This window comes from Nothobranchius furzeri, chromosome 6 (assembly GCF_043380555.1).
Source record: "Nothobranchius furzeri strain GRZ-AD chromosome 6, NfurGRZ-RIMD1, whole genome shotgun sequence".
Taxonomy (NCBI): domain Eukaryota; kingdom Metazoa; phylum Chordata; class Actinopteri; order Cyprinodontiformes; family Nothobranchiidae; genus Nothobranchius; species Nothobranchius furzeri.
Genome location: NC_091746.1, coordinates 26,544,561 through 26,572,003, shown reverse-complemented (window position 1 = coordinate 26,572,003; position 27,443 = coordinate 26,544,561). Strand labels below are relative to the sequence as shown.

Genomic DNA, 27,443 nt, shown 5'->3' with positions numbered 1-27,443 from the left:
TCTTGCATGAGACTCATCTATGTCTGCTGCCGGTTTAGCTCAAATGTTTTCATGAACACTGCATTGTGCATACATTTCTGTTTTTTTTTTCAGAATTTTATTTTATTCTTGAAATCATGTATTGATGTTTAGCTTGGTGTCATATACTCCTCTTCTGTCTTCAGATGCGCTGCTGAAGTTTCCCTCCCCTGCAAATCCTCCTATCGCCTCTACCTCAGCCCAACAATGAAGCAGTGATGCAGCTGCAGCATCATGCACTCCTCCTGTTGCCTCCACCTCAGCAGCACACCTTAGCAGTGATGCAGCAACATCAAGCACACCTTCTGCTTCTCCAGTAGACCCTGCTGACTGGCCATCTCCTCTAACAGATGAGGTACGAGCAGAGTTGGTTCACAGAGGTCCATTTCAAATTGAAAATAGCTTCACATTCCCTAAACAAAAAGATGGACGAAGGTGTCGACATGACTTTTTTTTAACAGACTCTTAGTCAATGGAGAAAAAGTCAGAAGAAGCTGGCTTGTGTATTCTAAAAAAGATGATAGCTTGCACTGCTTCTGCTGTAAACTCTTTTCTAAAAGAGAGTAGAAACTGACTAGGTAAGGACTAAAGGACTGGAAAAATGCAGGTCACTTGCTGAAGGCCCACGAGGAGAGCCATGAACATAATGCTCACATGGCAACGTGGAAGGACTTGGAGGTCCGTTTTGTGAAAGGGCTCACGACAGATAAACAAGAGATGGCACTATCTGAGGCTGAGAGAAAACGGTGGCGTGATGTCTGACATCGGTTGGTGGCAATAACTCAGGCTTTAGCTGAAAGAAACTTGGAATTTAGGGGGTCCACAGACACACTAAATAAACCAGACAATGGACATTTTCTAAAGGAGGCGGAGCTTATGGCCAAATTTGATCCAGTGATGAAGCAGCTTGTTAGCAGAGTAGTAAGTGGAGCTGGCAGTCACGTCAGTTATCTTGGCAAAACAATCCAAAATGAACTGATAGACTCCATCAGTTGTAAAATAATAGAACACATTGTGAAAAACATCAAAACCTCCAAATACTTTTCCATTATTTTAGACTGCACCCCCGATCTGAGTCATAAGGAGCAGCTCTGGGTCACAGTCAGGTTAGTGTCACAAGAAGACGTTCCTCAAGTTAAAGAGCATTTCTTGGGATTTCTTGTTGCAGAGGAGTCAACAGGAGAACATTTGACATCTCTTCTCCTAAAAAGGTTAGAGGATCTTAATATCCCATTTGAGGACTGCAGAGGCCAGTCTTATGACGATGGCGCCAACATGAAGGGGAAAAACAAAGGTGTTCGGGCAAAGTCGCTTCAGCTGAACTCAAGAGCTTTTTTTGTCCCATGTGGTGCCCACACTTTAAATCTGGTTGTAGCCGATGCTGCAAAAAGCTCACCAGATGCTCTCAGCTACTTTGGGCCTCTAACCAAGTTATTCAAGCTCTTCTCAGCCTCCACCCATAGGTGGGATGTCCTCCTAAAATATGTCAAAATCATTTTGAAAGCAGAATAAAAAGCATGGAGGCAGTAAGGTATCAGACTAATCAGAGAGGCTCTACTAGAGTTGGGAGAAACAACTGCAGACCCTGTGGTAGGAGTTGAAGCCCAGTCTTTGGCTGAGGAGATGGGATCCTATCGCTTTTGCATTTGTACTATGGAAAGACATTCTGAGCGAGATCCAGCATGTCAGTGAACTGATGCAGTCTCCCTCCATGCAGCTGGATGTGGCTGTAGACTTGCTGAAGAAAACCAGAGATTCCCTCACCAGTTACAGAAACACTGGATTTGGCGACGCACAGACAACTGCAGAAGAAATGTGTGAGGAGATGGACGTGGAGGCCGAACTGAAACAAAAGCGGTCGAGAACCACAAAAAGGCACTTTGGCTATGAGTCTCCAGATGAGCCCATACAAGATGCACTGCACAAAATGGAAACCACATTTTTTAATGTGGTCGTGGATGCTGCCGTTGCTTCTCTAGATGAAAGATTTCAGAATCTTGGAGGAGTGAATAAGACCTTTGGTGTGCTCCTCGATTTCCCCTATTTAGGAGAGGAAGACTTGCTACAGCAGTGCCAAGCTTTAAGTGCTGCTCTGACCCATGACAGTCAGCCAGACATTGATGGCACAGAACTCGCACAGGAAATGCAGAATTTCCCACCATTGCCATCAAAGAATATGACAAGTATGGAACTCTTGTAGCTTCCTACACGAGAAAAAACTGGCAGAAATTTACCCGAACTTGTGGGTTGCTTTGAGAAACTCTGCCACCCTTCCTGTTACAGTGGCTGCAGCTGAAAGAAGCTTCTCTAAGCCCAAAATGATTAAAGCTTGTTGGAGATCTGTGATGCAAGAACGTCTCAGTGGACTTGCCATCATAAGCATAAACCATGTGGTCTCATATCAGTTGTCATATGATGATGTTATAGGTGACTTTGCTGCAAATAAAACCAGGAGAGTAAATCTGCAGCAGGTCATGTTAGGTTCTGGACATGTGGTGAAGTGTCATTGATAACACAGTACCAAAAAACACCACTAGAGGACACTGTAAATCATCTTTTGGGTGAATTTGTATTAAAATCCTAACTTGTTTTTAGTAATTCTTTGTGGATACTGGTTCCTTTAATGCTTTATTTTGTGTTGTTCCTTATTTTTATGGTATTTATAATTTTTTATTTTTGTAATATTTAAATCGAATGCTTTTAGGCCCGACTACTTGGGCTGAAGCCCCAGATGTTTCATTAAAAGCCCCGGATCTAAATTGCGGAAGTAACATGCAGTACCAAAGTCCAACAGAGAGGGAGCAGCTGGCAGTAGTTTGTTGTACACAGCCTGCCTGAGCCTCCACCACTGTGAGACTCCACATCCTGCTGTGTTGAGCTCTCCTCTGATGTGGTTCTGCCGGGTCCTGAAACAGGCACATCTAAGCCGAAGGGCTGCAGACCCCGAGACCTCAGGTACACGCTGACATGCAAAGTCGCTTCACGCACTCGGACGCGAGACTACCTGAATGGTGGAGGTGCGGGTCACTATTCCCCATCCAGGCGTCTACGTATTGTTTTATTTTATCAATTCAGTTCAAAATGTTTATATTTCTACGTATTCTGAATGTGCAAATGGCTTTTTTAAATAAAAAGAACGTTTAAGACAAAGCTACGTGGTTTTTTGTGAGTATGTACAGTCGCGGTGGAATTTACTGCAGTGGAACGGGGCGCCACCTATAATCTTGCCTAGGGCTCCAATTTTGTTTGGGCCGGGCCTGGACTCACCCATCTGGACTCACGACGGGGAAGGCTGTTGTTGGTTTAGCGTCCAGGAAACAGCAGAGAACGTCTCAGCTAGTAGAAGCTAACCATTAGCATTAGCAACTCCACCACACAGCAGAACTCCTCCAGGCTTGTGTTGTTTGTGGAGATAAAACATCAACGTTGCAGAGCAAACAGAGTAAGTGGTAGAGTCGTGTTGCTGTTAGCCAATCAGAGGAGAGACGTCCACACATCAGGAAGTAAGACTCCACATCCTGCTGTGTTGAGCTCTCCTCTGATGTGGTTCTGCCGGGTCCTGAAACAGGCACATCTAAGCCGAAGGGCTGCAGACCCCGAGACCACAGGTACACGCTGACATGTCGCACTCGGACTCGAGACTACCTGAATGGTGGAGGTGCGGGTCACTATTTCCCATCCAGGCGTCTGCCGCTGCTGGGCAGACCAGCAGAGGATCTGCCGCTGAGGCAGGAAAATGCATGCATGAAGCAATAAAACACTGTGGCGGGGTTCTGCATGAGAAAGCAACAATAAAATACATGATGATGATGATATAAAGAATAAACAACAACAACACCTAATGGGAATAATGAAAATTTATTTATTATGGGGGTACATGAAGATAAAAATGTTTTAAAAGCAAATAAAAAAACATTTAATCATATTTACCACAAAAAATATATAATCTAGGTCGTAACTTCCTCCACAGGTTTGTCCAACAATAATCCAGATTTATGACCACATGAGCTGGTCATGAATCAGCTGTAAATGACTGACCTTCACACGTTCAAACATACATTCAGTTTCTGCATCCTCATCTGTACTTCACGCGTTTCTGATAAACGTCTCAAATGCAGGAGAAAGAACTGATGCAGGAAAACAACATTTCACATCCAGCAACGCTGAAAAAAAGCTTTGTTGAATTGAAGCTGGTGTTGGGATTCAAACGGGGAAATCTATTTCTCATGTTTCTCCTCTTTTGTTGCAGACGAGAGCTCGGCTGAAGCAAAACAACACGACCAATTACAGGCAGGCTGAGTAAACGAGATGGAAAAACGGGCAAATAAAAGCAGCAGGATTTAGGATCGGACTTGAGACGTAAACAGCAACAGAAAGCTCGTTTGGACTTTGTTCAGAAAGTTTTTAAGTGAAGGTTTGTTTTTGTTTGGCATGAAAATATGCTTCAAAATTAAACTTTCCCTCAGAGGCTCAGATTTCAATTCATCCTATTTTAAAGTTGAAAATTGAGGTTAAAATTTAAAGCCTCAGTCCTGAAAATCGCTGAAACGCAGCTCAGCAACAGCAACTGATGTCCACCGAGCAGGAAAAGGCCAAATGTCGAACCCAGGGGACAAATAACTCAATAACACTAAAAAAAGAGACTTGAATTAAATAAATGGTAAAAAAAAAAAATATTTTTATGCAAAAATGTGAATTGAGACTCTTAAAGAGCAAGTCACCCCCTACCAGAGTATTACTCCACTCCCACTTCCTGTTTGAAAAATGCAACAAATGCTGTTGCCTAGCAGACCAAGAGGGCAGAGCTGCTAACAAATACACACACAGGCTCACAATGACATTGTGACATCATATGGTACCAGCTAACGTTCTAGGGTACCTCTTAGCCAATAGCGATGGCAGATTTAAATTCAAATGCAGTGCAGAGTTTTTACCTGACAACGGCACGACACTGACAGTTTTAGGCAGAAAATTCACATTTCAACTAAAATGCACTAAAGTGCTAAACTATTGACTACACGTGTCTGCAGCACGATTAGACACACATTTATATAGTTTATCAGAAAAATAAAGTTGATTTGGGGGTGACTTGCTCTTTAGCTTGGATGTAACCATCTACTTGTGCATCCATGCATGCGTCGGCTTCTCAGTTCTTGTTTTTGGACCAAAAATAACAAACAAAAAAAGCTAATTTTAGCTTCAGATTAAATTCAGATCATGTTTGTTTTGATTGGACAAACCAAAGAAAACAGCTCATCTTTACTTTCCTAATCTCCAGCATTCCTCCCATCTGTTTACCGCCTTCCTGCTCTCTCCTCTGTTCTCCCTCTCCTCCCTCTACTCTGCGTCCTCCCATCTGTGCTGCTGACCTTCGACCCCTCTCCTCCGGGCTCTGGGTGACTCGGCTGCCTCGGCGCCGGGATCTTGGCCCCCTTCCTCACCCATCTCCTCCACAACCTGATCATCATCCTCCGCCTGGTCCCCCTCGTCATCAGACTCGTCCGACTCATCCGAGTTGTCCTCTTCCAGATAGCAGTAACCTTTCACCTGGAGGCCAAATATGAACTTTAAACCTGCTTTTCTCAGTCTCAGCTGAGTTTGCGCAGATAATTTATTTTAGTTGTAAAGTTCAAAGTAAACAGCAAAGTGTTTTAATTGTTTTAGATAAAATAAATTAAGAAATGTAGTTTTTTTAACAACTATCCACTTCTTAGTTAATATAAACATCAAATCAAAATGACAGAATTTCTTTAAATGTGTGTTTATGTGACTAAAGTGGACAATTGGATTTGTAAAAGCTGATTGGTCACCTTGTGTCGAGGCCGAGGGATTCGAGGTATCCTGTGCTGAACTTTTCGTGCCACGCGGCGCTCCATCACCCAGTAACAGTAACAGGCTAGCAGCAACGTGGCTAACAGGATGGACAGCTTGGCCTGGTGGACAAAAACAAGTAAACAAAAGACACAAACAGACTTTGCATCCTCTAAACTAAACACCAGGACTTTACCCGCATTGGCATTCGAGACCAGAGGTAGACGATAAAGATGGCGATGGCTTGCCACCAATGATAGATGGTGTAGACGAAGTCTAGACGTTCCTTCTCCTCAGCGTACAGCATACCGACAACAGCTGGAGCACAAGACAAAAGCTGTTCCAGTGCCAACAGACGATGAAACTCTAGGATAGAAAATCCTGACAGATCTACGTCACACTGTCAGTAACATCCATGGACTCACCCGTCTAGGCTCACGTCGGGGAAGGCTGTTGTTGGTTTAGCGTCCAGGAAACAGCAGAGAATGTCTGAGCTAGCAGAAGCTAACCATTAGCATTAGCAACTCCACCACACAGCAGAACTCCTCCAGGCTTGTGTTATTAGTGGAGATAAAACATCTACGTTGCAGAGCAAACAGAGCCAGCGGTAGAGTCGTGTTGCTGTTAACCAATCAGAGGAGTGATGACTAAATATCTGCTTAACTGTTACTTTATCAGGGACTGGGACCAGAGACGTGTTCTGAAAAATACCCGTCCATCCATCAGGGTTTAGTTTTAGGAATTATGAGCCTAAAACAAGCCATTTCAAGAAGTCCCCATTTGTGATGTCACAAACTATTAAATTAGCTTAGAATAATCTCTCACTTCTCCAAGATGGAGCAGCAGCTCTACTCTGAGCCCCTTTCAGCAATCCGAGCTTCTTGGCCTATAGCAGCCTGAGCGGGGGATGGGTGGGTGTGGCCAGCTCCAGCGTTTTTTTTTTTTTTCTTTTCTTTTTCTTAAATTGACAGAGCCCTGAAACAACTCATTCTGGAAGGTACTGAAACAGTCAGGAATAAATCTGGTAAAATTGCTTCACATGAGAGGGATTTTGTGCAAAAAGCTTGAGGATCAAGTTTGGTGTCGACCATAAAACTATTTTAAAATAAGTCTAAATGTTTTTATCCAGGGCCTCGTTTATCAAGCTTGCTTACGCACAAAACGGGGTCGGAAAACTGCGTAAGAAACTTTCCACGCAAACTTTGGGATTTATTAAAAAAAATGTAGCGGAAAAATGTGCGCAACTTTGACTAAGGACCTGACTTACGCACATTTTGGACATGGAAAGCACCTGCAGTGCTGCTGCTAAGTATAAAATTATGAATTTCTGCAGCATTATCACTTGTACTGCTTCGTGTATCTCATCCTTATGATTCCTGTCGTTTCCGCTTGTACCTGTGGGGCGTGTAGAAGCCGTTTTTAGGTCGATCTTGGTGGTGGGCGACACTTACTGCTGATCCCGGTCTTGTTCAGGGCGCTGCCCAGGCCCCACAGCGCGGTGATTACCAGCAGAGGGCCCAGCTGATCGGGGGAACTGGGTTTCACAGACAGCACCATCAAGACCACCAGCAGCACCCCGTGCACTACAGCGCCCCCGATCAGAGCCAGCCACCGAGGGAGGCGTAGGAGGCAGAGAGAGAGGAGGGAGAATACGGAGGAGGAGAGGCCGTAGACAACTATCAGGAGCCAGAGGGACTTCAGGCCCAGGATGCAGACGCCGTACGACTGTGGAGGACAAATCAGCGTTCCCGTCTCTATTTTAACCAACAGAACGTTTGTGCAACCGAAGGGTACCAGAGAGAATCCGCTGACTGCGAAAATAACTTCAAATCCACTGTAGATGAAAAACGGGCAGAGCAGTCGCAGGCGGTAGTCCCTCAGGTGTTTGAACGGGAGCTGAAAGATGTTTCCCCAGCCGATGCTGCGAAGATCGATCTCCTCGGTTGGGCGGTAGGCAGGGCCACACAGCACAAGGAACTGTGGGAACAGCAAGCAGAGATCCAGCCATTCCTGATTATTCAGATTAGAACTCCATAGACACAAGTCAGCGTTCCTTCGTATTTTATTTTATTTCCCTTCCACTGACTTCCCACCTCGCTAGCAAACCCATCTCAGACTTATTAGCAAGCTTTGTGCCTTCCTGGGCCACAGACAGCAGCAGGAATGACGGTCCCGGTTAGTTCTCGGGTCTAGTTTCCAAGGAGATCGGAATTTCTCAAATAAAACCAGATTTAATGGAAAAATGCCTGAAAACTCGGGTCTGTCAAACCTGTATCCGCCCTCAGAGGAGCCAGAAAAGGGGCTCCTTCCTCCTTTGTGTTGTCATCTCTAAAATCTGACCTTTTCCCGTTAAGATTCACAGAAGAGGGAAAACTGCACACAAACTAAATAAATAGCTGGTTTTGTGTTTCAAAGATCTTACGATGATCATGGAGAGGAAGGCGAAGCCCATGAGGACGCTCTCCACCTGGATGAGCAGCATGGAGCGGGGCAGGTTGGTCAGCACGGTGGTGTTGAAGCCGGGGATGACCCCGGAGATCGCTGCTCCTGAGGAAAAAAACATCCGGAAAGATCCGCGGAGGAGAAAGGGGAAAAGTTCAGTCTGGGTTGAACCGAGTGTCCTTAAAGGGCACATGAGATGAAAACTGCCGCTGCAAACTTCCTGAACGCTCTCCATCCTCCTTTTGGTTTTAATTTTAGGTTTTCAGACTTTTCTGGCCTCAATTTTCCTTTAAATTTCATTTCACTGCGTCTGTATGAAGAGACTGGCGGATAATCAGCTTTAATAGGATTTATTTGTTGATGTTTGAAGTCTGCAAACACAAACGGACACCTTAGAGCTGAAACTGAAGCTGTGCTCGCCTCGGTTTTCACCATCGACATATGGACAATGGGTTTCTGTGTTATTGGGACCGCAATAACAAGTTTTTGAGGAAAAATGGGAGGTGGCCACCACCGCCATTTTGACCGTGTCACAGGTTCCGTCAAGCCCAGACAATTCCACGAAAGGGAAGAGAGGTGGAGCTGTAAGGCTGGGATCAACTAGCTACAAGCTAACCCGAAGCTAACGCGGAGGTGGGAGCTAAGCTAACGGAGGTAGCAACCTAGCTACAACCGGAGCTAACTCTGTGGAACACCAGCGACCTGAAGCGCACATGTTCACAAGTTCAATCAGAAGCTTTAGGGCACAGATTCAGTCAGGAAATCTGACTTTTAAAGGTTAAAATAAACCTGCATAAAACTCTTACAGCTGAAGTGAGCTACTAAAACTCCCAGTTATGGTGCGTGAATAAACTCTGGCAGTGTGAGACCACAGCGCTGCACAAACCTAGAGGTTTAAACCCAGCAGGATGGAACCCGATCTTCTGCTTTTCTGCTTATAAACCAACAAAGAAAAGTTGAAAACGACAATCTGCAGAAAAACGAAGAAACCCTGAATGAGACCAAACTGAAACGCCAAACGTTTCATTTACTAGGACTTCCATTGAATGTGTGCACATGTTCTCCCTCTAGTGGAGCAGCTGAGTACTACAGGAAGCAAGGGCCAGTTATTACAACTGAAAACTCGTAAGATGGATAAATATCCAATAAACTGTTAAATCAAGATAAATCTCATTTCTGACTAATGTTTTTCAATAGATGAGGGTTTAACCCTTTAATGACAACAACAAGGGAAAAGTTTTGAGATGAGTTTTGCAATTTTTTTTTCCAATGTGGGTCAAAAGGGGTCCTAATAAATATAAGGGCTAACGTTTTATTCTGACACACTCATATTTTCTGTTGTTTAGCTCAATAGTTTAAGGGTTTACTTTAAGAACCTACGTGTAAAAATGTATTATTATTATTATTAATTAGTAAATTTGTTAAAATGTAAAGGAGTTTTTTTTAATATAATGAATAAAAAACAAAACTGACGTATTTTTAGGATTAAACTCTACTTTATCCTCCGTTGCAGACCGAACCTCATGCATGTGTGTCATTTATCAGTAGAAGTGACGCATCGTTACCACATATTTTCACGTTGGCCAGAATGTGCTTGTTCTCGTGCAGGTGGTGGTGGAGGACGAGACGCATGGGCAGCTCGGCGAAGACGAAACTCAGCTGATGTCAAAGACAAAAACGTTTTACAGACGGAGCGCGGAGGACTGAAACCACAAGCGCATACAGTTACACTCACATTGAAGATGACGTAGAAAAGCGACTGGAAGACGATGATGTAGTTGTGGCACGCTCCTTTTGGGAGCTTCTTCTGCTCCTGGACGTGCTCCTCTCTGTAGTTGGCGTACTCATAATACTGCTGCGCCATCCTGCAGGAGTAGAGAAGGTTTGGATTCGTTTAAGACGACATGTCCTAAACTTTAACTCAAGTATCGATAACTGAGAGTAAAAAAAAAATCACATTTTCTACTTGAACTAACAACAAGCTACAATGAATTATAAGTCAATAACATCATAAAAAACCATAAAAACCATCATAAGGGATTTTCTATACTATTAATCTCACATGAAGTCGTGATATGTCGGTTTTATCTTGAAAGGGCGTCAGCAATCGTTTTAGCGAAGCTTTATTAGTTCATTTAAAACAAGTCTGCATTATATTAGAGTGATATTAGGGACTTTTTAAGTACTTGTAAATACATGTATTTTTTTTGTTAACATGGCCTGCTGTTGCTAGGTAACAGAGTTCTTTAAAGAACAAGTCACCCCCTACCAGAGTATTACTCCACTCCCACTTCCTGTTTGAAAAGGCAACAAATGCTGTTGCCTAGCAGACCGAGAGGGCGGAGCTGCTAACAAATACACACACACACACAGGCTCACAACGACATTGTGACATCATATGGTACCAGCTAACGCTCTAGGGTTCCTCTTAGCCAATAGTGATGGCAGATTTAAATTCAAGTGCAGAGTTTTTACCTGACAACGGCACGACACTGACAGTTTTAGGCAGAAAATTAAAATTTTAACTAAAATGCACTTAAGTGCAAAACTACTGACTACACGTGTCTGCAGCACGATTAGACACGCATTTATATAGTTTATCAGGAAAAAAAGTTGATTTGGGGGCGACTTGCTCTTTAAGTACCTGTAAATAACAGTATACTTTTGTTAGCATGGCCTGCTGTTGCAAGGTAACTTAAGAGTTCTTTAAAGGGATGCAAATCACCTGCTGCCTTTGCTGCAGAGTTTAGAACAAAGATTGAGAAAAAACTCAAAGTTTTAGCTATTCTGGTCAATCTCTGAACTGAAAATGAGGAAAACATTATGCATGATCTCATAATCTCACAAGGCGTTGCGTAATCTGTTTTCAACTGACCATCTTCAGGGATGATTGGCTCAGCGTTTGTACGTCAGCTGTAACGGCAGTTTTAAACGGAGTCGGCCTCAAACAACTCTTGAAACTTTTTAATTTAACCTTTTATTATCTGCTGTTAATTTAACAACTGGCCTATATAATATTAATGTTCATCTTATAATGTAGTTATAGAACAGTAATAAATAAACAAACATGCTAATTCTCCATCAGAGGGCAGCAGACACGTGAAGGATTAGATATGTCATGTTTGTGATGAAGGCGCTAATCCTGATGCTCCTTCTGGATGCTTTAAGGCAAGAAGTGGTTTGATGTGGTTTTGTCCACAAGGAGGTAACATCAGCTGCTAGGAGAGGTCTCACCCCAGCTTCCCTCTGGATGGATAAAGCCTGATTCACGCTTCTGCGTCTGCGTCAGTGCGGAGACACGCAACGTCTTTGCGTTCCTGCCGGAGAGCTCTGCGAGGACCGAGTCGATCTCTCTTTACTAAACATCCGTCAGTTGAGACGGAGAACGCAAGCTTGTGATTGGTTAGGATGCCGCTGTCGTCTACACCGCCGCCATTGCGCCCTCAAAAACATAAAGAGAGCAGAGAAAAACTAGCGGCAGACACGGAGAAGCTTGAAGAACACCTCGTGAAAAAAACTCTAAAACTCAAACGCTTAATTCTTCCGTGACTGGAGGAGTGAAAAGATGCGCAGCAAGCGTTTTATTTGTGGACGGAAATGACAGGAAACGTGGGTTTAGAGGTGGAGAGCGCATGAAGAGGTGGAGAAGAATGAGAGACAAGTATGTCTGTTAAAAAGTATCTTATATACAAAAAACACAATATAAACACACCATCTTGGACCGATACATGACAGGATACCACAGAACAGCGCTACGCCCTCTGCTGTCCTGGCGGGGAATTGCTTTGCAACTCTCTCCAGGAGACGGAGAAGCATGACTCAGGCTTAAGCGGTGCGTAACGTCTCCGAAGCGCACTACGCCACTAACAGCCGCCATTAAAGTGGACGGGTTTGTTTCCACCAAGTGCACGGTGTTGTGTTGCAGTGCTCTGCTGAATTCATGCGCTACATTTCCTAAACTCACCAATATCAACAGTTCAGATCGGGCCAGACAGGAAGTCACACATGGCAGCGGTGTCAAATATTCAGCTACTTTCAAAATAAAAGACAGGTGCAGATTTCTCATTGCTTAACTGTAAAATAATCAGATCAGCAATGCCAATAACCTCCTCAGCGACGGTAAAAAGAACAGAAGATAAACCAGACATGCTGCCATCTTTCTCTTTGATTGTTGTAGCATGAACTTGCTAAATCCTGTGGTTTTGTGAACTCGCGGCACCTGCGTGGAATGAGTTGACAAACCAGAACAGAACTAGAACAAAAACCAGTGAAAATCTAGTTTGACGGGATTATTTGTATCTTTTTCTGCTGCTTTCTTTGTAAACAGATATAACCAATAATCTGAGATACGTTTCCCACAGTGAACTGACCTTTTAGGTTTTCCTGTTTCTCACCTTGTGATGTAATTCCCCAGTGAGGCCCACAGCGGCACGATGGCCACGCCGATGGCTACGGCCGATGGAACCAGAGTGTAGTAGCGTTCCCAGTAGTTAGTTGAAACAAAGAGTGCGTAGATCCCAGAAGCTAGGAACATCATCCATTTGGTACCGAGAAACCTGAACAGAAGGAAGAAGAGCTGCAGCATCGGAGAGGTTTTTAGATTAAAAGCCTGACCTGGACTCAGGTGTGGCTGTACCTGATGAGGACGGGGGTGTAGAGGAAGCCGATGATCGGGGTGACGTTGATGCCCATCAGCATCTTCCGGTCGATGTCCTCAAGGCCGAGGTTGCTGTACTTGACCTCGCGGTAGGTCATGTCATAATGGAGGATCAGCTGCATTTGCAGTAAACCTGCAACAAAAACACCGAATAACGACTCAGAAAGTGTTTCGTTTTAATGTTTTTGGGACTTCCCTCTGATAAAACCCACCCATATAAACCCCATAAACGATCATGGCTCCAAAGCTGCTGGCTACAACATTCTTGATGACGCCCAGCCTCTTCCTCCTGTAATATTTCCTCTCCTCTTCCTCCTCGTTGTACTGAGCCTGCGGGCCCAGAAACTCCTCCATCTGAGAAAAAAACCCATCACCACATCAGCAACGCATTAAAAACAACTTGCAGGATGCTCCGTGGAGCTGCTGAGCTCACCTGGCCCTGCATGTTGTCCTCTTGTCCCACATCCAGCAGTTCGTTCATGCCACCGTTAGGGGGCGCTACGACCACACCACAATCATCCACGGTTCGCTCCTCCTCTATTGCCTCCATCTGGTGGCAAAAAGCAGGCAGAAGGTTACTGCAGGAATCAGATCCAGCGGAATTTCCTCAGAACCTTATTAAATATTCTAAAAAATAAAATAAAAAAACAGCACAGATTAGGATTATCATCCATCCATATCATGTATGTTAGATGATAATCTGTCAGTGGCTTCTTATCTACTTTGGTGTGTGCTGGTGTAGTCGTGTTTGAGACACGTGATCCAGAAGAACAGCTGATGAAAATACAGTTTTTGTTAAGGTTTAAGCACTTTACATAAAATTCAAGCACTTTCAAGGATTTCCAGCACCTGTAAGAACGTGGATGTCTTCTGAATGGATCTAATAAAACACGTTTTAAATATTTACATTTGATGTTTGAGGCACGAGTGAAGCGCGAGGAACTTCTTCAAACTGAGTGTTTGTGTGCTGAAAGTCATTTAGTTCTTCTGTTTTCTGAGGAAGTGCTGACTTCATTACAGGTCTCTGAAAAGTCACAAGTTTAGATGATTTACTGAAAGGCTTTTCTTTCCTTGGATTTTAGTTCAGGTGGATTAAAACCAGTTTGACTGTAAAGGTTTCATGATGCCACCGTGACCCGCACTTGTATAGAGCCTCTCAAAGTAAGGACTCCAAAGCGCTTTACGCTACAGTGCATCATTCATCCATTCACACACACACACTGATGGTGATGAGCTACGATGTAGCCACAGCTGCCCTGGGGCGCACTGACAGAGGCGAGGCTGCCGAGCACAGGCGCCACCGGTCCCTCCGACCACCACCAGCAGGCAACGTGGGTTAAGTGTCTTGCCCAAGGACACAACAGCAGCATTCTCTGTCCGGAGCCGGGATCGAACCCGCAACCTTCCGATTACTGGTCAACCCGCTGAGCTACTGCTGCCGAATCAGCCATCTCCACTGAGTCTAAACCTCACCTGTTCTCAGTTTGTCCGATTTTATCACCGCAGCAAAGCAAACTGGTGCGTTTAAGAGCCTGTCAGGGTTTAATAAGCTGAACTTACCGCGCCGGTGGCCGCAGCTTCATGCAGAATGAGACCGAGTCCACCTGGAGGGCAGACTCCCTCCTCCTGGTTCCCCTTTTCACCCTCGAGCTGCAGGTTGAAACTAAACGTTTGACGAGAGAAACGAAAGTTTCCAGGTTTCACTTCCCCTCTGGAGCTGTTGCTCTTAAAGGCACAGGCACACTTATAGGAAGCCCCGCCCCCTCCCCCTGCAGCTGACAGCAAATGAGACCCGGCCAGCTGATGGGAAGATAAACTGTGATTTTATTAGTTTTTATTACTCATTACCATCTTTTAATCTGAATGTGGTCCACAAAAAACTACACATAATCCACAATATAAAAACAACGTTAAGTCATTTAAACTCGATAAATAATCCATAAGTTTGAGAGGATAATTTAAATCATTTGAAGTGTTCTTAACATGAACGGCTTCAGCTTAGAGAAACAGAGATCAGTTCTAACATTTCTAAAGTGGGTTACTGTCAGTACAAACGCGCGTTTACACCTGAACCGTCAGACGGGATTACAGCTCTAATCGATGTAACGATAGCATCAAAGACTTTTTACTTGTTTTAGAACACAAATCCTCTTCATAACTGGTCCTGAAAACTTATAAAGCAGTTTTACATCAAATCAAAGATCTAAACTACAGGTTTTAAACTCACTGGACCCCTCGTCTGAGGGCAGAATCCGGTTAACAGCAACAGCAACAACGTTTGTGGGATTTAGACAGTTTAAAAACAAACATGCTCCGGGCTTTTCTACTGGAGTGAACCCTCTGCTGCTGGAGACGGATCTGGGTGTGAAACCGATCCAGACTGGCAGCAGGTCCCTCCCAACGCCGCCCTCTTCATCATCCTCAGATGCAGAAAAGGATGCAGTTCATTAGCTGAATGTTTACTCATTAACCCACACCAGTTAAGACGAAAGTTTGTTTTAATTAATCCCGACTCGTTTTATTCCCACGGCGCTGCACTCGTTTCCGTCATCAGGTGTCTACCCGCTCCCGACGGCGGCCTTCCTCATCATCTCCTCATCCTGGACCGAGAGTTCCGTGAGCTTGCGTCCCAGTCTCTCGTGAAGGTCCAGGTATTTGGCCACGCAGCGGTCCAGGCACACAGACTCGCCCTTCGTCAGCTCCGCCTCCTTATAATGTGGCGGGACGCACTTCCTGTGGCAGGCGTTTGTCATTCTGTGTGTGAGAGAGAGAGAGAGAGAGAGAGAGAGAGAGAGAGAGAGAGAGAGAGAGAGAACAAGGTCTGTCAGTGAATCTTCTCATGAATCCAAAACAGGAAGTTTGTCAAACGAATCCCTGTCCTCACGTCTAACACTCTACAGCTCCGTCTGCTGGAGTTGGGTTGGTCTTTCACGAAAGGTGAGAGAAGCTGGAGGTTGTGACAGTAGATCAGATTTTCTTTAAACCAGGAAACCGGCGCTGACCTCGGGAGGACGTGGGACTCTTGAGATCTTTAGCAGCGAACAAATCTGACCCGACCTTCAGGTGGTTTATTACACAGAAACGTCCAGAAGCCTCGAGCTCCGACCACAAACAGAACCGAGTCCCTCGTGCAGCCTCACGGGAACCCGGGAGCCTCGAGAGCAAAAACAAACTGATCTGAAGGATCAAGGCGCTTAAAGCAATATTTTCTCCCCCTTTAAGAACATCCCTGGTGTCTGTAACAGGTGACACTTCTTTATAGAGGATTTATTCCATGTTTTCTATGTCAGCCAAAATTATTTTTACAATTGTTATCAGGCACCTGTGTGGCCAACTGCCGCCACTACTAGACTGAAGAAAGGACCCGAAGGACCCAACAGACCTTTTGTGTTTTGAGTTTGTTTCATATTCAAGGTTCAATAAATATTAAAGAGACTTATTGACATTGATATTTAATTTATAATGCATACAGTGAGTGTTCAGTTATTTTTCACCATCAATGTGCTGCTAAAACATTTATATCTATATCTATCTATATCTATCTAGATAGATATAGATATATCTAGATTAGGGCTGCAACAAACGATTATTTGGATAGTCGATGAATCGGATGGGGTCTCGACACGATTAATCGATTAATCGGATTACATGGGGAAATTTTTAAAAACTGCTAGGGAAATGTTATTTCTCTCCTTCCTTCACTTTATTTAACACAACATTATTAGAAAACAGTTCAATAGCAGAAAAACAACATGCCATCACCTAAATTGTCTTATAAGGTGTATAGACAGAGACCCTAAGCTACATCTATCTGTGACCTAAAATGCTTGGTCCAAGTTAAACAGCTTAAGGGCAATTCTCATCTGTTTTGTTTGATCTCATCTGTAGACATTTATTATAACTGGGGATGTCAAACAACTAATTTTTAAATGTAATTAAACATAGGCTGTGAATTAATCAAAATTGATCACTATTTCCAAAAATGACTGAAAAAATAAGTTGTCACACACTCCATGGAAACTTTCAGAGAATCCACAAATAGTGGCTTTCAAATGGTTTTGTTACTTTTTGCAAGTTTAGAAAAGCAGCAGATGAGACAGCGTGTCTCATAATTTAGTTTTTCATCTGATAATATTAGAACGTGTCAGTGATGTCTGAGGGGCTTTTATAAACACCATATAACTAACACTACTGGAGAGGGTATGAATTACACAGAGGCTTCTGGGGAGCCCAGTTATGGGGGGGAGAGGGGGGGGGGCAGTTTGCCTTGGCCCCCAAAATGTCTTGAAATGGCCCTGGGTGTGTGACTGAGTGTTGAAGGTGATCTGAATAGTATCAAATTTATAAATATTACATGTGTGTAACTTATTGTTATATACAGGTAGAAATGTGTAGTGGAGATAAATCTATCTACATTTTACTTTTCAACACTTTGTTTTGTTTTCTTGTTTTTATTTAACTATTTTCCTGTCCTGTCTGTCTCTCATCTTCCTGCATCTCCTCTTAATTCTCCAGAAAAACTGCTGCCTGGATTCTTACTTTTTCACCTCATCAGTAACTTCTGAGCAGATCAAAGGGATCTCCTGACCGCAAAGCGCAGAGCGCGTTTTCGATGCTGCGTGAGGTGACATCACCGCAGCACAGGGGATGAGCTCCGCAGTAGCAGAGCGCTGCAGGGACAAATAAGACAGAAAGTAGAGAACATGTGCAGACATGAACGATCGTGTGCTAATTATAGTTTTTTGGTTGCGCCACTTTGAGAATGGACCGTGCGCTGGACGCAGCTGCCTGGATCGCTGCGCAACAACAGCGCTGTGCCGCTCTCTGCTCAAAAGAGTCCAAAAATAATATAATATAGAAAACTTTTTTCCGGTTCCCCTGGATGTGTAGGATATACAGCTCCCCCATAATTCGATCCCTGCTCCTGGATGAAAAGCCGGACATTTTCATCAATACAAGAACCCGCAGTCCGGACGCCCGGACAGAGAGTGAAAAGTGGACACGTCCGGGGAAAACGGAACCTACGGTCACCATAGTCCTCATAAAGCGGGACATTATAGATACAGTATTTTGCTCGTGCCCTGGGCCCTTTAGAGTTCGTGGGCCCTGGGCAATTGCCCAGTTAATCCGGCCTTGGGCGGAACCGGTTCGCAGCAGCGCGAGTCCCCCCCGCTCATCTAATAAGCGTCGCGCTCACGACTTTAGACTCCTTTTTTACGAGCTTAGGGCATGTCTAGCCTGTGTAATAATCCGGGACTTGGATGATTAACTTTTGAAAAGTTTTTAATTTACCCGGACACAGAGTTCTCTCCTTCCTCGCTGATGATCCCAACATGCTTGCGTTTAAGACGCTGCATCATCCCGTGCCATGCTACGTCTGACCTAAACGTTGCAGGTAACGAATGTCTTCGCCTGATTTAACTGAAAATGCTCCCAAACTTAAAAAGTTTTTACTTTTTTGACTCTCGCTGCTTCTGCCATGTTCCTCTTCCAAACACCTGCTGGCTCTCCCTCGCGCTGATCTGCCGGCTCTCCCTCGCGCTGATCTGTCTGCGCGCAACGGCGGGCGGGAAGGGGGGGGCGCTTTTGGAAGAGTTGTGCGACACAACGAATCGATGACGCAATTCGTTGCCAACGCTTTTAGTAATCGATTTTCATCAAATTTATCGATTCGTTGTTGCAGCCCTAATCTAGATAGATATAGACATAGATCTATCTATCGATATCTATATCTATATAGATATCGATATATATCTATATCTATCTATATCTAGATATATCTATCTATATATCTATTGATATCTATATGTATAGATTTAGATTTAGATATCTATATCGATAGATATAGATATCTAAAGATATAGATATCTAGATATACATCTATAGATATATACCGCAAATCCTCTATTACAGGCCCGGGCCTGTATTTGACTCAAGCTCATCAAGCTCCAGGCCTTTATTGGAAGGAGGGCCAGAATTACAGGCAGGCCTCAATTTCTATTTGAGCAAAATGAACTAATGGTTCGTTGGAGTTTTTGACAATTAAAATTGCGCCCACATTTTCAAAGTTACACACATTTCTTTTAACAACGGTAGTTTCTGCTTCAGCCCTCTCCCCCCTCCCCCTGCGCAGCGGCCGCAATCTCACTGATGCGCCTGCAGCCTCTCGGAGTTCCTGCTGCTCTAAACATTAAAATAATGATTTCATTTTCTGTTCACTTCTGATTACCTTCAATGGTGTCTGTTTGTTGCAACCACCAGGTACAAAAACTAACTTGTTTTTATTTGATAATTTTTCTGTCCTGCCTGTTTATTATCTTCCTGCATCTCCTCTCAATCCTAAAGAAAAATTGCTACCTGGCTACATATATATTCACCTCATGAGTTACCTTTGAACTGCAGTTCTAAAAGATCTACCGACCGCTAAAACAGCGGAGTGCTCGCCGGCCACATCAGTGAGGTGCATCACCGGAGGACAAAACAGGTGATGCGCCCCGATCCACAGCAGCGAAACGCATCAGGCACAAATAAAAGAATAAAAGACAGAAAACATAAAAGGAAATGAGCCGACATGAACGATCGCGTGTTAAATTAGTTTTTGAGGTGGCGACACCTGATTTGATAATGTTACTGTGGCCGTGCTCAGGACGCAGATGTCTGGAGCGCGTCAACAATCAGAGCTTTGCATGCACAAGCTGGTTAAGGTTAGGATGGGGGTGAGGGGAAGGTTAAATTGCAAGAGGGTAAAGGTCGCAATTTGGTCAAATGTCCGTTTTACGGCGGGTGTCAGTACCGACGCTCTGGCACAGCGCGTCGCCTCCCGACGCGCAAGAGCTTGTCACCTGCTGACAACAGGCTGCTGTCTTTTCCGAGGGCTGCATCTTGCCGGTCATCATCACGTGACAGCGACTAGTCGATGACAGGCATAAAAAGTCACTATAGAGCCGTGAAGTCGACTAGTTCATACAACCCCTACTACTGCTCCCCAGAGTGTTCTGCAGCATAATCAGCACGTTCTTTTTGAACTTGACATCAAATTTTCGCCTCCTCTTCGTCTCCGCACGGTTAAAGTTACCCTCGCGGACTATCACTGGCAAATCAAAAGTGAGACGGATGAAACAACCGCCCCCCGTACTTGCTTGTTACCGCATTCCACCCGGCCACAATAAAAAACCGGCCATTATTCACCTCCGCCGACCAAAATATGATACCCGGCAGTTAATTAAATACAGGCTAATATTAGAGGATTTACGATAGATTTAGAGGATTTACGACAGACAGACAGACAGACAGACAGACAGACAGACAGACAGACAGACAGACAGACAGACAGACAGACAGACAGACAGACAGACAGACAGACAGACAGACAGACAGACAGACAGACAGACAGACAGACAGACAGACAGATAGATAGATAGATAGATAGATAGATAGATAGATAGATAGATAGATAGATAGATAGATAGATAGATAGATAGATAGATAGATAGATAGATAGACAGACAGACAGACAGACAGACAGACAGACAGACAGACAGACAGACAGATAGACAGACCTAATAATTGACTTTAGATATCGGCCATCAGCAACAAAATCCTTTAAAAATCTATATCGGCTTCAGCCTTTAAAAAAAACATATCGGTCGGCCTCTGCTTCTTTACCTGTAAAACTCACCTGTAAGACACACTTTCTAAACAATTTCTTAAATATTCTTTGAATAAAATTCTTGACACCTCTAATGAAAATCCACCTGCAACTCCACCACACAGAACTTCTTCAGGCTTGTGTTATTTGTGGAGATAAAAACATCAATGCTGCAGATCAAACAGTCAGTGGTAGAGTCGTATTTCTGTTATCCAATCAGAGGAGAGATGTCCAAAAATCAGGAAATAATGCTTCATATCCTGCCGTCTGAATGAGTCCATTCCTGCTGCTAATGTTTTGGTTAAACGAGTAAACCACACGACTGGGAGGAGCCTTTTTAAAGGGACAGTTCCCCATCTTATTAAATGTGTTCTTGTATAAAGATTGTGAGCACATTTTTGCTGTGGGTGACTCTGAATTCATTGAGCTTGAAGGAGCATGTCTGAATGTGAGCAGTGACTCAAAAATGTAATAGCAGCAGTTCTGGGTCACATTTGACATTTACATCAGAATCACCATAAAATCTTAAGCCTGAGTCATGCTTCTCCGTCAGCTCCGCAAGGGACAGACGCGCACGGATTAATGGAAGCGTTTCGCCGGGGACACACCGGCCGCGGAAGCGCCGCGAAGCGCCGAGAAGCGAATCGCTCACGAAATTCGGCCGCTGCTCGCCGCTCCTCAGTTCAGATCAGACGCGCCCCAGTCGAGGCGCGCCTCGGCTCAGCTGTAGTTTTTCTTTTAAACACTTGGTGTCCTCCATTTCCTCTCTGCCTTTTCTCAGCTCTTTTCCTACGTTTGAGTGTTTGTGCGCGCGTGTGTGTGTGTGTGAACCTATGGTATGAGTTGTTTCTGCCAGTTGAATCTCTTGGAACCCGCTCCAATTCTGCAGCTGTATCCTAGCAGTTTCTTCCGACATGGGTACGTAAATAATCATGTTTTTCGGGGGTCGTACAGCTCCTTGTGTTTCTCAACTTCCATAATTAATTTAAAGTCATCCATCCTAACTGCTTGCCTCAGACTTTCTGCCTCTCTGTCCTGTTTGCTCCGGTGAAAAGACACCCAAAACCACTCCCCCCTTCACGTGGTCACACACGCACACAAGTTCGATGTGTGTGTGTGTGTGTTCGTGTGGTTTTTCTGCAGTGTCTGTTTACGAACACATTTGACTATTGCGGAATTTTATTTTGAAATGCTTTATTTTGTTAACTTTACCGGCCTGCCTCTTATGTCTACGTTTGACTTCCTGCCAGAATTGACGCGATTCACCCGCGGCTCGCGAAAAAAATAGAGCCAACGCCGAAATGATCGCTGCACGGCGCGGGCTGGAGCGCCGGCGCGCGCCGATTCGCGGCGCTTCGGCGGCCCATGTGGTCTATAGAATAGCTTAACAAGGGCGCCGAATGAAGGCGGTCCCATTTTCGCGGCGCTTCGCGGCGTTTCCGCGGCCAGTGTGTCCCCGGCCTTTGGCCCTCATACTTCTCCGTCTCCTGGAGAGCGTTGCAAAGCAATTCCCCGGCAGGACACCAGAGGGCGTAGCGCTGTTCTGTGGTATCCTGTCATGTATCGGTCCAAGATGATGTGTTTATATTGTGTTAAGAGACTTTTTAACAGACACATTTGTCTCTCATCCTCCTCCACCTCTTCATGCGCTCTCCACCTCTAAACCCACGTTTCCTGTCATTTCCGTCCACAAATAAAACGCTTGCTGCACATCTTTTCACTTCTCCAGTCAAGGGAGAATTAAACGTTCATGTTTTTAGAGTTTTTCGCGAGGTGTTCTTCAAGCTGCTCTTACCCTCGGCTATCTTTATGTTTTTGAGGACGCAATGGCGGCGCTGTAGACGACAGCGGCGTCCTGACCAATCACAAGCTTGTGTTGTCCGTCTGGACTGAAGGATGTTTAGAAAAGAGAGCTCACTCCATCCGTCCTTGCGGAGCTCTCCCGCAGTGTCTCCACACTGACGCACACTGAGAAGCGTGAATCAGGCTTTAGACATTATTAAAGTTATCGAAGTGAATTTGCATTAACCGATTACATGTTTAACACTGGATTTAAAACACATTGTAGATGGCCGCATTGTGACCATTTTTAGTTTGTTTCTCCAAACTGAGGCTGTTCTGAGAGCTATCTAAAATCAAGTATGATCCAGAACCTTCAAAAGTTATGAATTAACGTATTATGGTTAAACAACCTGCGGTTTTTACCTAAAATGTATTTTAAAATCGGGTTAAGAACGTTAACATTAAATGACAGGATTACCTTTGATCGTAATAATGAAACCCTTATGAAAAGCCTACGCCGCCCTTACCAACGCGGGAAGCTCTGGTTTCCACCCACATTTAATACCTGATGGTGCAGACACCAGAGCAGCATTATTTTAGCTGCTGAAGGACTTACCGGTTGTACATGTCAGCCATCATCTCCACCTCCAGCTCCGCCGCCAGCTGCTGCGCCTTCAAGGGGTCCATGTCCGCCGCTCGGTGCTTCTCTCAGCCGGCTTCTACCGCAGCCACGCCGTCCCAATGACCCTCTCACACGGATAAACCAGCAACAAACAGCCGCTTCTCCTTCTGTAACCTTCAGTCTGCTGAATACACGTGTGGACTGTCAGCTCATACACTTCCGGTCTTGATAAAGTTGGATTCAAACCCATGAAAAGGTGTCCCGTCTCGGGTGGCGCGCCCTCTAGCGGCCTGCGCTGTACCCACTGTGGCGGTTTCACGCAGAAAAACGAGTCAAAAAACACGAAAAACTGTTTTAATGTCGTGTATTTTACAAATAAACACGATTAACAAAGAACTGATCCTTTCTGTAAGAGCTCCCCAACGACTCATTGGTGCTTTGAACTTAGGATGAAATCTTCAAAGGAAAACAGTGAGAATTTTCTTTTTGCCTCTTAATTCAAATGAAATATTTTGTGTGTTTTTTTAACAAAATTGGGTTGAATGATTCTGACTGGCCCAAAACAATAAAAAAACAGACTAATAAAAGTGCTGAACTAAGTATAAAACTGATGCACGAGAGTGAACATCACTCTGTGTCGACTCCAGTCACGTCGATCTCGTTGCTGTCCTCCTCCTCCTCCCCGTTGTCTGGAGTCATGGACGCGTTGCAGAGTTCACCTTCAAAGGCTCGGGTCAGACAGTCGTGTTCTGGGGAGTAAACCAGGACGTCAACATCCTCCTCGTCCTCTTCATCATCTAGATCAGAGCCTGCGGTCACGCCTGTCACATCACCTTTTGGCGAAGGCGTTCCTGTTTTCTGACCATTACAGTCGTGGGCTTTAATGGCTGCTTCAGGTGAGCTAGTATCAGCGCAAGTTGTACCTTTGTCCTTGATCAGAACCTGCAGGGCGTCTGATCCTCCTGCCAAAGAAAAATAAATAAGGAACAGAGATTAGTGAGCGTTTTTCGGCTTTAATCTGTGATTATTAGACAATAAATTTATAATTTTATTCTGATTTGATGGATTGCTAAGTCAGCACATTTAGACCCTATATCTCACTGTAACATGTTAAAACTAAAAAAACAAACTTCCTTTTCAAATAATAAAAAGTAAAGCCTTCGATTATTATTACCTTAATGCATTTTTATTATAATTTCATTGTTTTTACCTTACATTCTCACCCTTATTGCCCTTAAAAATATGCAAAAAAGATCAAGTTTTCTCTGTTTCTTTGTCATTTAAGTTGAAAATAAAATAAATACTAAACAATAAATTCCTATAGAAATCCAATGCGGTCAAAATTAAATAAAAAATCACATATTGGGAATCTACATAAACACTAGACGGCTATGTAATCTAACAAATATGTGGTAAAAATAACAATGTCGTGTAAAAATCTAAACTCATTATTATGAAATATTTCTGTGTTCTTATTAATATAAAACTTATTTTAAAAGGTAACTTTTAGCCAAAATTACTAATTGTTATTGCGGTGCTTTAATTAATTATTTCAGGTCCGTTTCACAGACAGCTTTCATTTCAAAATAGTTTTTTCACACTTTTCTGCAGAATTCCATAGCAATCACGTCTAACACGGCAGAGCTAGTTTGTGATTGGCTGCTCATTCAAGCATAAGCAATCCGCCTCGAAATTTTGAATTAGGCCTAAAAGACGCAATAAATACTCCTGTGCCCTAAATTAGCTCGTTTGCGTCTGGCGCCCCAATCCCCAGGAACACCAAACGATGTTTAGAGATCAGCCGACGGTTTTGCAGGTCACACCCCGTCTTGATTAACTCATTCGTCGCCAGCGTTTCTCACCGTTTTTACTGTTTTTTTAAGAGTCACAGAACGTTGCGCGCTAGCATGATGTCGACGCCAAAACTACCAAAACAAAGAGCAGACTCACCTCTTACATCAGGAAGAATCCGCGCGTTTCGGGCATTATCCGTTCTTTCATAATCCGTTGTTGAATTGTGATCGGCAGAAGCTTTTCCGGTTCGCGCCTCACTTTTATTTACAGCAGCGGCCCAAAACGATCTCCTAACACATGGATGTTCTGCTTCCTGATCACGTGACGTGTGACGTAAGCGGATGAAGATCGGCGTTAGAGCTGAGATGTTTGTTCTCACGGTGTGGGGGCTCGTCCGACGCCCACACAGTAAAAAGTGAACTAGTTAAGACATTCTGCTGAAATATGTATTTGTGAAATAAATCGGCCATCTCTGGTGGCAGTGGTTTTCACAATAAGAGCTCAGGATAACTGGATGTTTCTTGGAAGCACCTGACCTGAGTGTTCAATTGTAAATCTCGTCTGACTTTACAAACGCATATTTCAACATCTGGATTTAAAACTTCCCTTTAGACTTCTCCGTTACCTTCCACTGGGTTTTGAAGCAGCTGCTCCCTGTCAGGTGACACCTGGACTCCATCGTCCTCCTGGACACCATCAGAAGCTGCGGGGCCTGGATCCCTCGGGACATCCTGATGCAGTTTGTTGGCATCAGTAGCGGCTGATGTGACGACAGACTGGTTGTGGTTTTCATCAACAGTCCCATCAGGAAGATCCCGATCTTCCATCTCTACATCCTTATCCGACCCATCCTCCCTTTTCTCGACTTCTCTCATGAATTTGTCTGTTTCCTGAATTTCTGTGGACTTAACTGTCATTGAGTGCTGCTGTTTGATGAGGCATTGAAACTTCTTCAGAGTGGCCATCAATGACTGTCTGGGTGTCTCTTCTCCAGCCTTTTCCAAGCCCTCAGCACTTCCCGCTTCCCTCGGATGAGCCGCTCCTGCGTTCTTTGCTCGGTTCCTTGCTTTTCTGCCTCTCTTCTTTCTTTCTCCATCCTCCTCCACCTTTGATGACTCCTCGTCAGCTTGCTGCTCGTGAACTTTGTCCCTGCTCATGCTCTCGGGTTCCTCAGGAACACGGTTTGAAGGCGTCTCCACGGGCCTTATCTTACGCGGCCTTCCACGTCCTCTCTTCAGGAGCGTGACAGTCTCCTCCTTTCTGATGACAGCCTGCTCCTTTCTGATGACAGCCCTGCAGACCACCGGTACTAAAACACAGTTCTCCTGGATTTTGTCGCTTATATTCTCTTGGATCATCTTCACAAAGCTCCTGGTCCGGATCCGAGTCTGCTCAGCGCGGAGACTCTCCACCTCTCTGGGCTCCCCCTGCGCACACGCCGGGACCATTTTTGTTCTTGGACACGTGCGCGGCTTGTCGGAAGATTTGGAAGCCGCTTGACTTTCCTCCACCGGAACGCCGCTGCATGATGACCTCACTGGGGAGACCGCAGTTGCTCCTTCACAGACTTTCAGCTTTTTGATCGCCGCCCCCAGATCCTCAGAGGCTTGCTGAAGATTCTTCCTCTTTCTAATTCTCTTCCTAGGTATCTCAGAGCCTTCCGCAGCATCACTCCGTCTTTGTCTTTGTCTCTTCTGCGGGGCAGATCCACCTCCTGGATCGGATTCTGTCCCGCTGTCCTCCACAACGCCCACAGTGGACGACTCTGCACAAGAGTCCCAGCTTTCTGGTTTCCAGTCCAGCAGCTCTGAGCCACAGCTGCTGGTTCCACGGCGGGGTACAGGACCGGTTTTATTATCCGACAGAACGCTAATCGGGAGCTGCAATAAGCGGGGGGGTTCGGTGAGCCAGGGTTGCTGAGGAAGAGCTGGTCGGACATCGTTTTCAGGGTTGTGAGACCTGCTGGGACGCTGCTGGGCATCAGGACTACGAGGCTCTAGTGGAGAGAGAGGCTGAGGAATCCTCAGGTCCTTCAGGCAGGACAGAGAAGTCCGGCTGGACTGTGCCTCTGCTTCATGAGCTAATGAACCCAGAATGTTCTGACTGTTCTGGGAGGACAGCTGCTGAAGTCCAGGGGGATCCGAGGTCAGAGCATATCCTGGTTGAGGATACGGAGAAGATTGGCTCCCCTGGAAGGTTGTGCCGTGACTCGTCTCTGTTAAAGTACCGGGCGAGTTGAACTCAGAGCTTTGCTGCTGCGTTGGTAGATCAGACCGAGCTGACAGACCGGTGCAGCTTGGCTGGTTCTGGTTCTGAGCTCCGATACAGTAATGGACCACTAAAGAGAAGATGGGAAGAAGACCATCAGGGCAAATCATGAGTGCTTTTAATCTCTGGTCTGAGTTCTGGGATGCTAGAAGGAAAAGGTTCTAGGACGAGTCGGTACTAAAAGGGTGAACCAGGGTATCTGCAGGCTTAAGGGAGCCAAATTTAAGACTTTTTAAGACCTTTTTTAAGGCCACTTTGACCAAATTTAAGCTATTTTTAAAATTAAGTTTAAGCTATGATTTCCAGCTATTGCCTGAAACCGGTGCTAACCACGTCGCGAACGTGGGATTAGCCATCCAGTTACCATTAAACCAACACATTCTCACACCCAAGGCGTCAAA

General features: G+C 44.7%; 3 protein-coding genes across 6 annotated transcripts in view; all 3 read right to left on the bottom strand.

Moving 5' to 3' along the window:
* Window positions 1–3,860: 3,860 nt before the first annotated feature.
* On the bottom strand, window positions 3,861–14,639 carry unc93b1 (unc-93 homolog B1, TLR signaling regulator). Of its 2 annotated transcripts, none has more exons than XM_015972002.3 (13): window positions 14,489–14,639; window positions 13,362–13,478; window positions 13,141–13,282; window positions 12,908–13,061; window positions 12,666–12,827; window positions 10,007–10,136; window positions 9,837–9,930; window positions 8,252–8,376; window positions 7,624–7,806; window positions 7,281–7,554; window positions 6,026–6,147; window positions 5,829–5,951; window positions 3,861–5,565 (listed from the first exon to the last, which is right to left on the bottom strand). In XM_015972002.3, the coding sequence occupies exons 2-13, from the start codon at window positions 13,476–13,478 to the stop codon at window positions 5,356–5,358; spliced, it is 1,836 nt and encodes a 611-aa protein (XP_015827488.1). In that variant the 5' UTR covers window positions 14,489–14,639; the 3' UTR covers window positions 3,861–5,355. The 2 variants fall into 2 exon arrangements, with proteins under 2 accessions (XP_015827488.1, XP_070408178.1); XM_070552077.1 differs by lacking the exon at window positions 14,489–14,639 and adding an exon at window positions 13,836–14,124.
* Window positions 14,640–14,729: 90 nt separating this feature from the next.
* Window positions 14,730–23,223, bottom strand: timm10 (translocase of inner mitochondrial membrane 10 homolog (yeast)). The gene is made up of 2 exons (XM_054743906.2): window positions 22,975–23,223; window positions 14,730–15,682 (listed from the first exon to the last, which is right to left on the bottom strand). Exons 1-2 carry the CDS (start codon window positions 23,043–23,045, stop codon window positions 15,487–15,489), a joined length of 267 nt encoding a protein of 88 aa, XP_054599881.1. The 5' UTR covers window positions 23,046–23,223; the 3' UTR covers window positions 14,730–15,486.
* A 97-nt stretch (window positions 23,224–23,320) lies between these two features.
* Window positions 23,321–27,443, bottom strand: part of LOC107393539 (uncharacterized) — a 19,277-nt gene continuing 15,154 nt past the window's right edge. For 2 of the 3 annotated variants that reach the window (XM_015971981.3, XM_070552073.1), the window contains 2 exons: window positions 25,400–27,112; window positions 23,321–23,942 (listed from right to left, as the gene is read on the bottom strand). In XM_015971981.3, the coding sequence (XP_015827467.3) occupies window positions 23,608–23,942; window positions 25,400–27,112 (2,048 nt within the window). In that variant the 3' untranslated portion in view covers window positions 23,321–23,607. The remainder of the gene's footprint in view (window positions 23,943–25,399; window positions 27,113–27,443) is intronic. The other variant, XM_015971990.3, reaches the window with a different exon arrangement.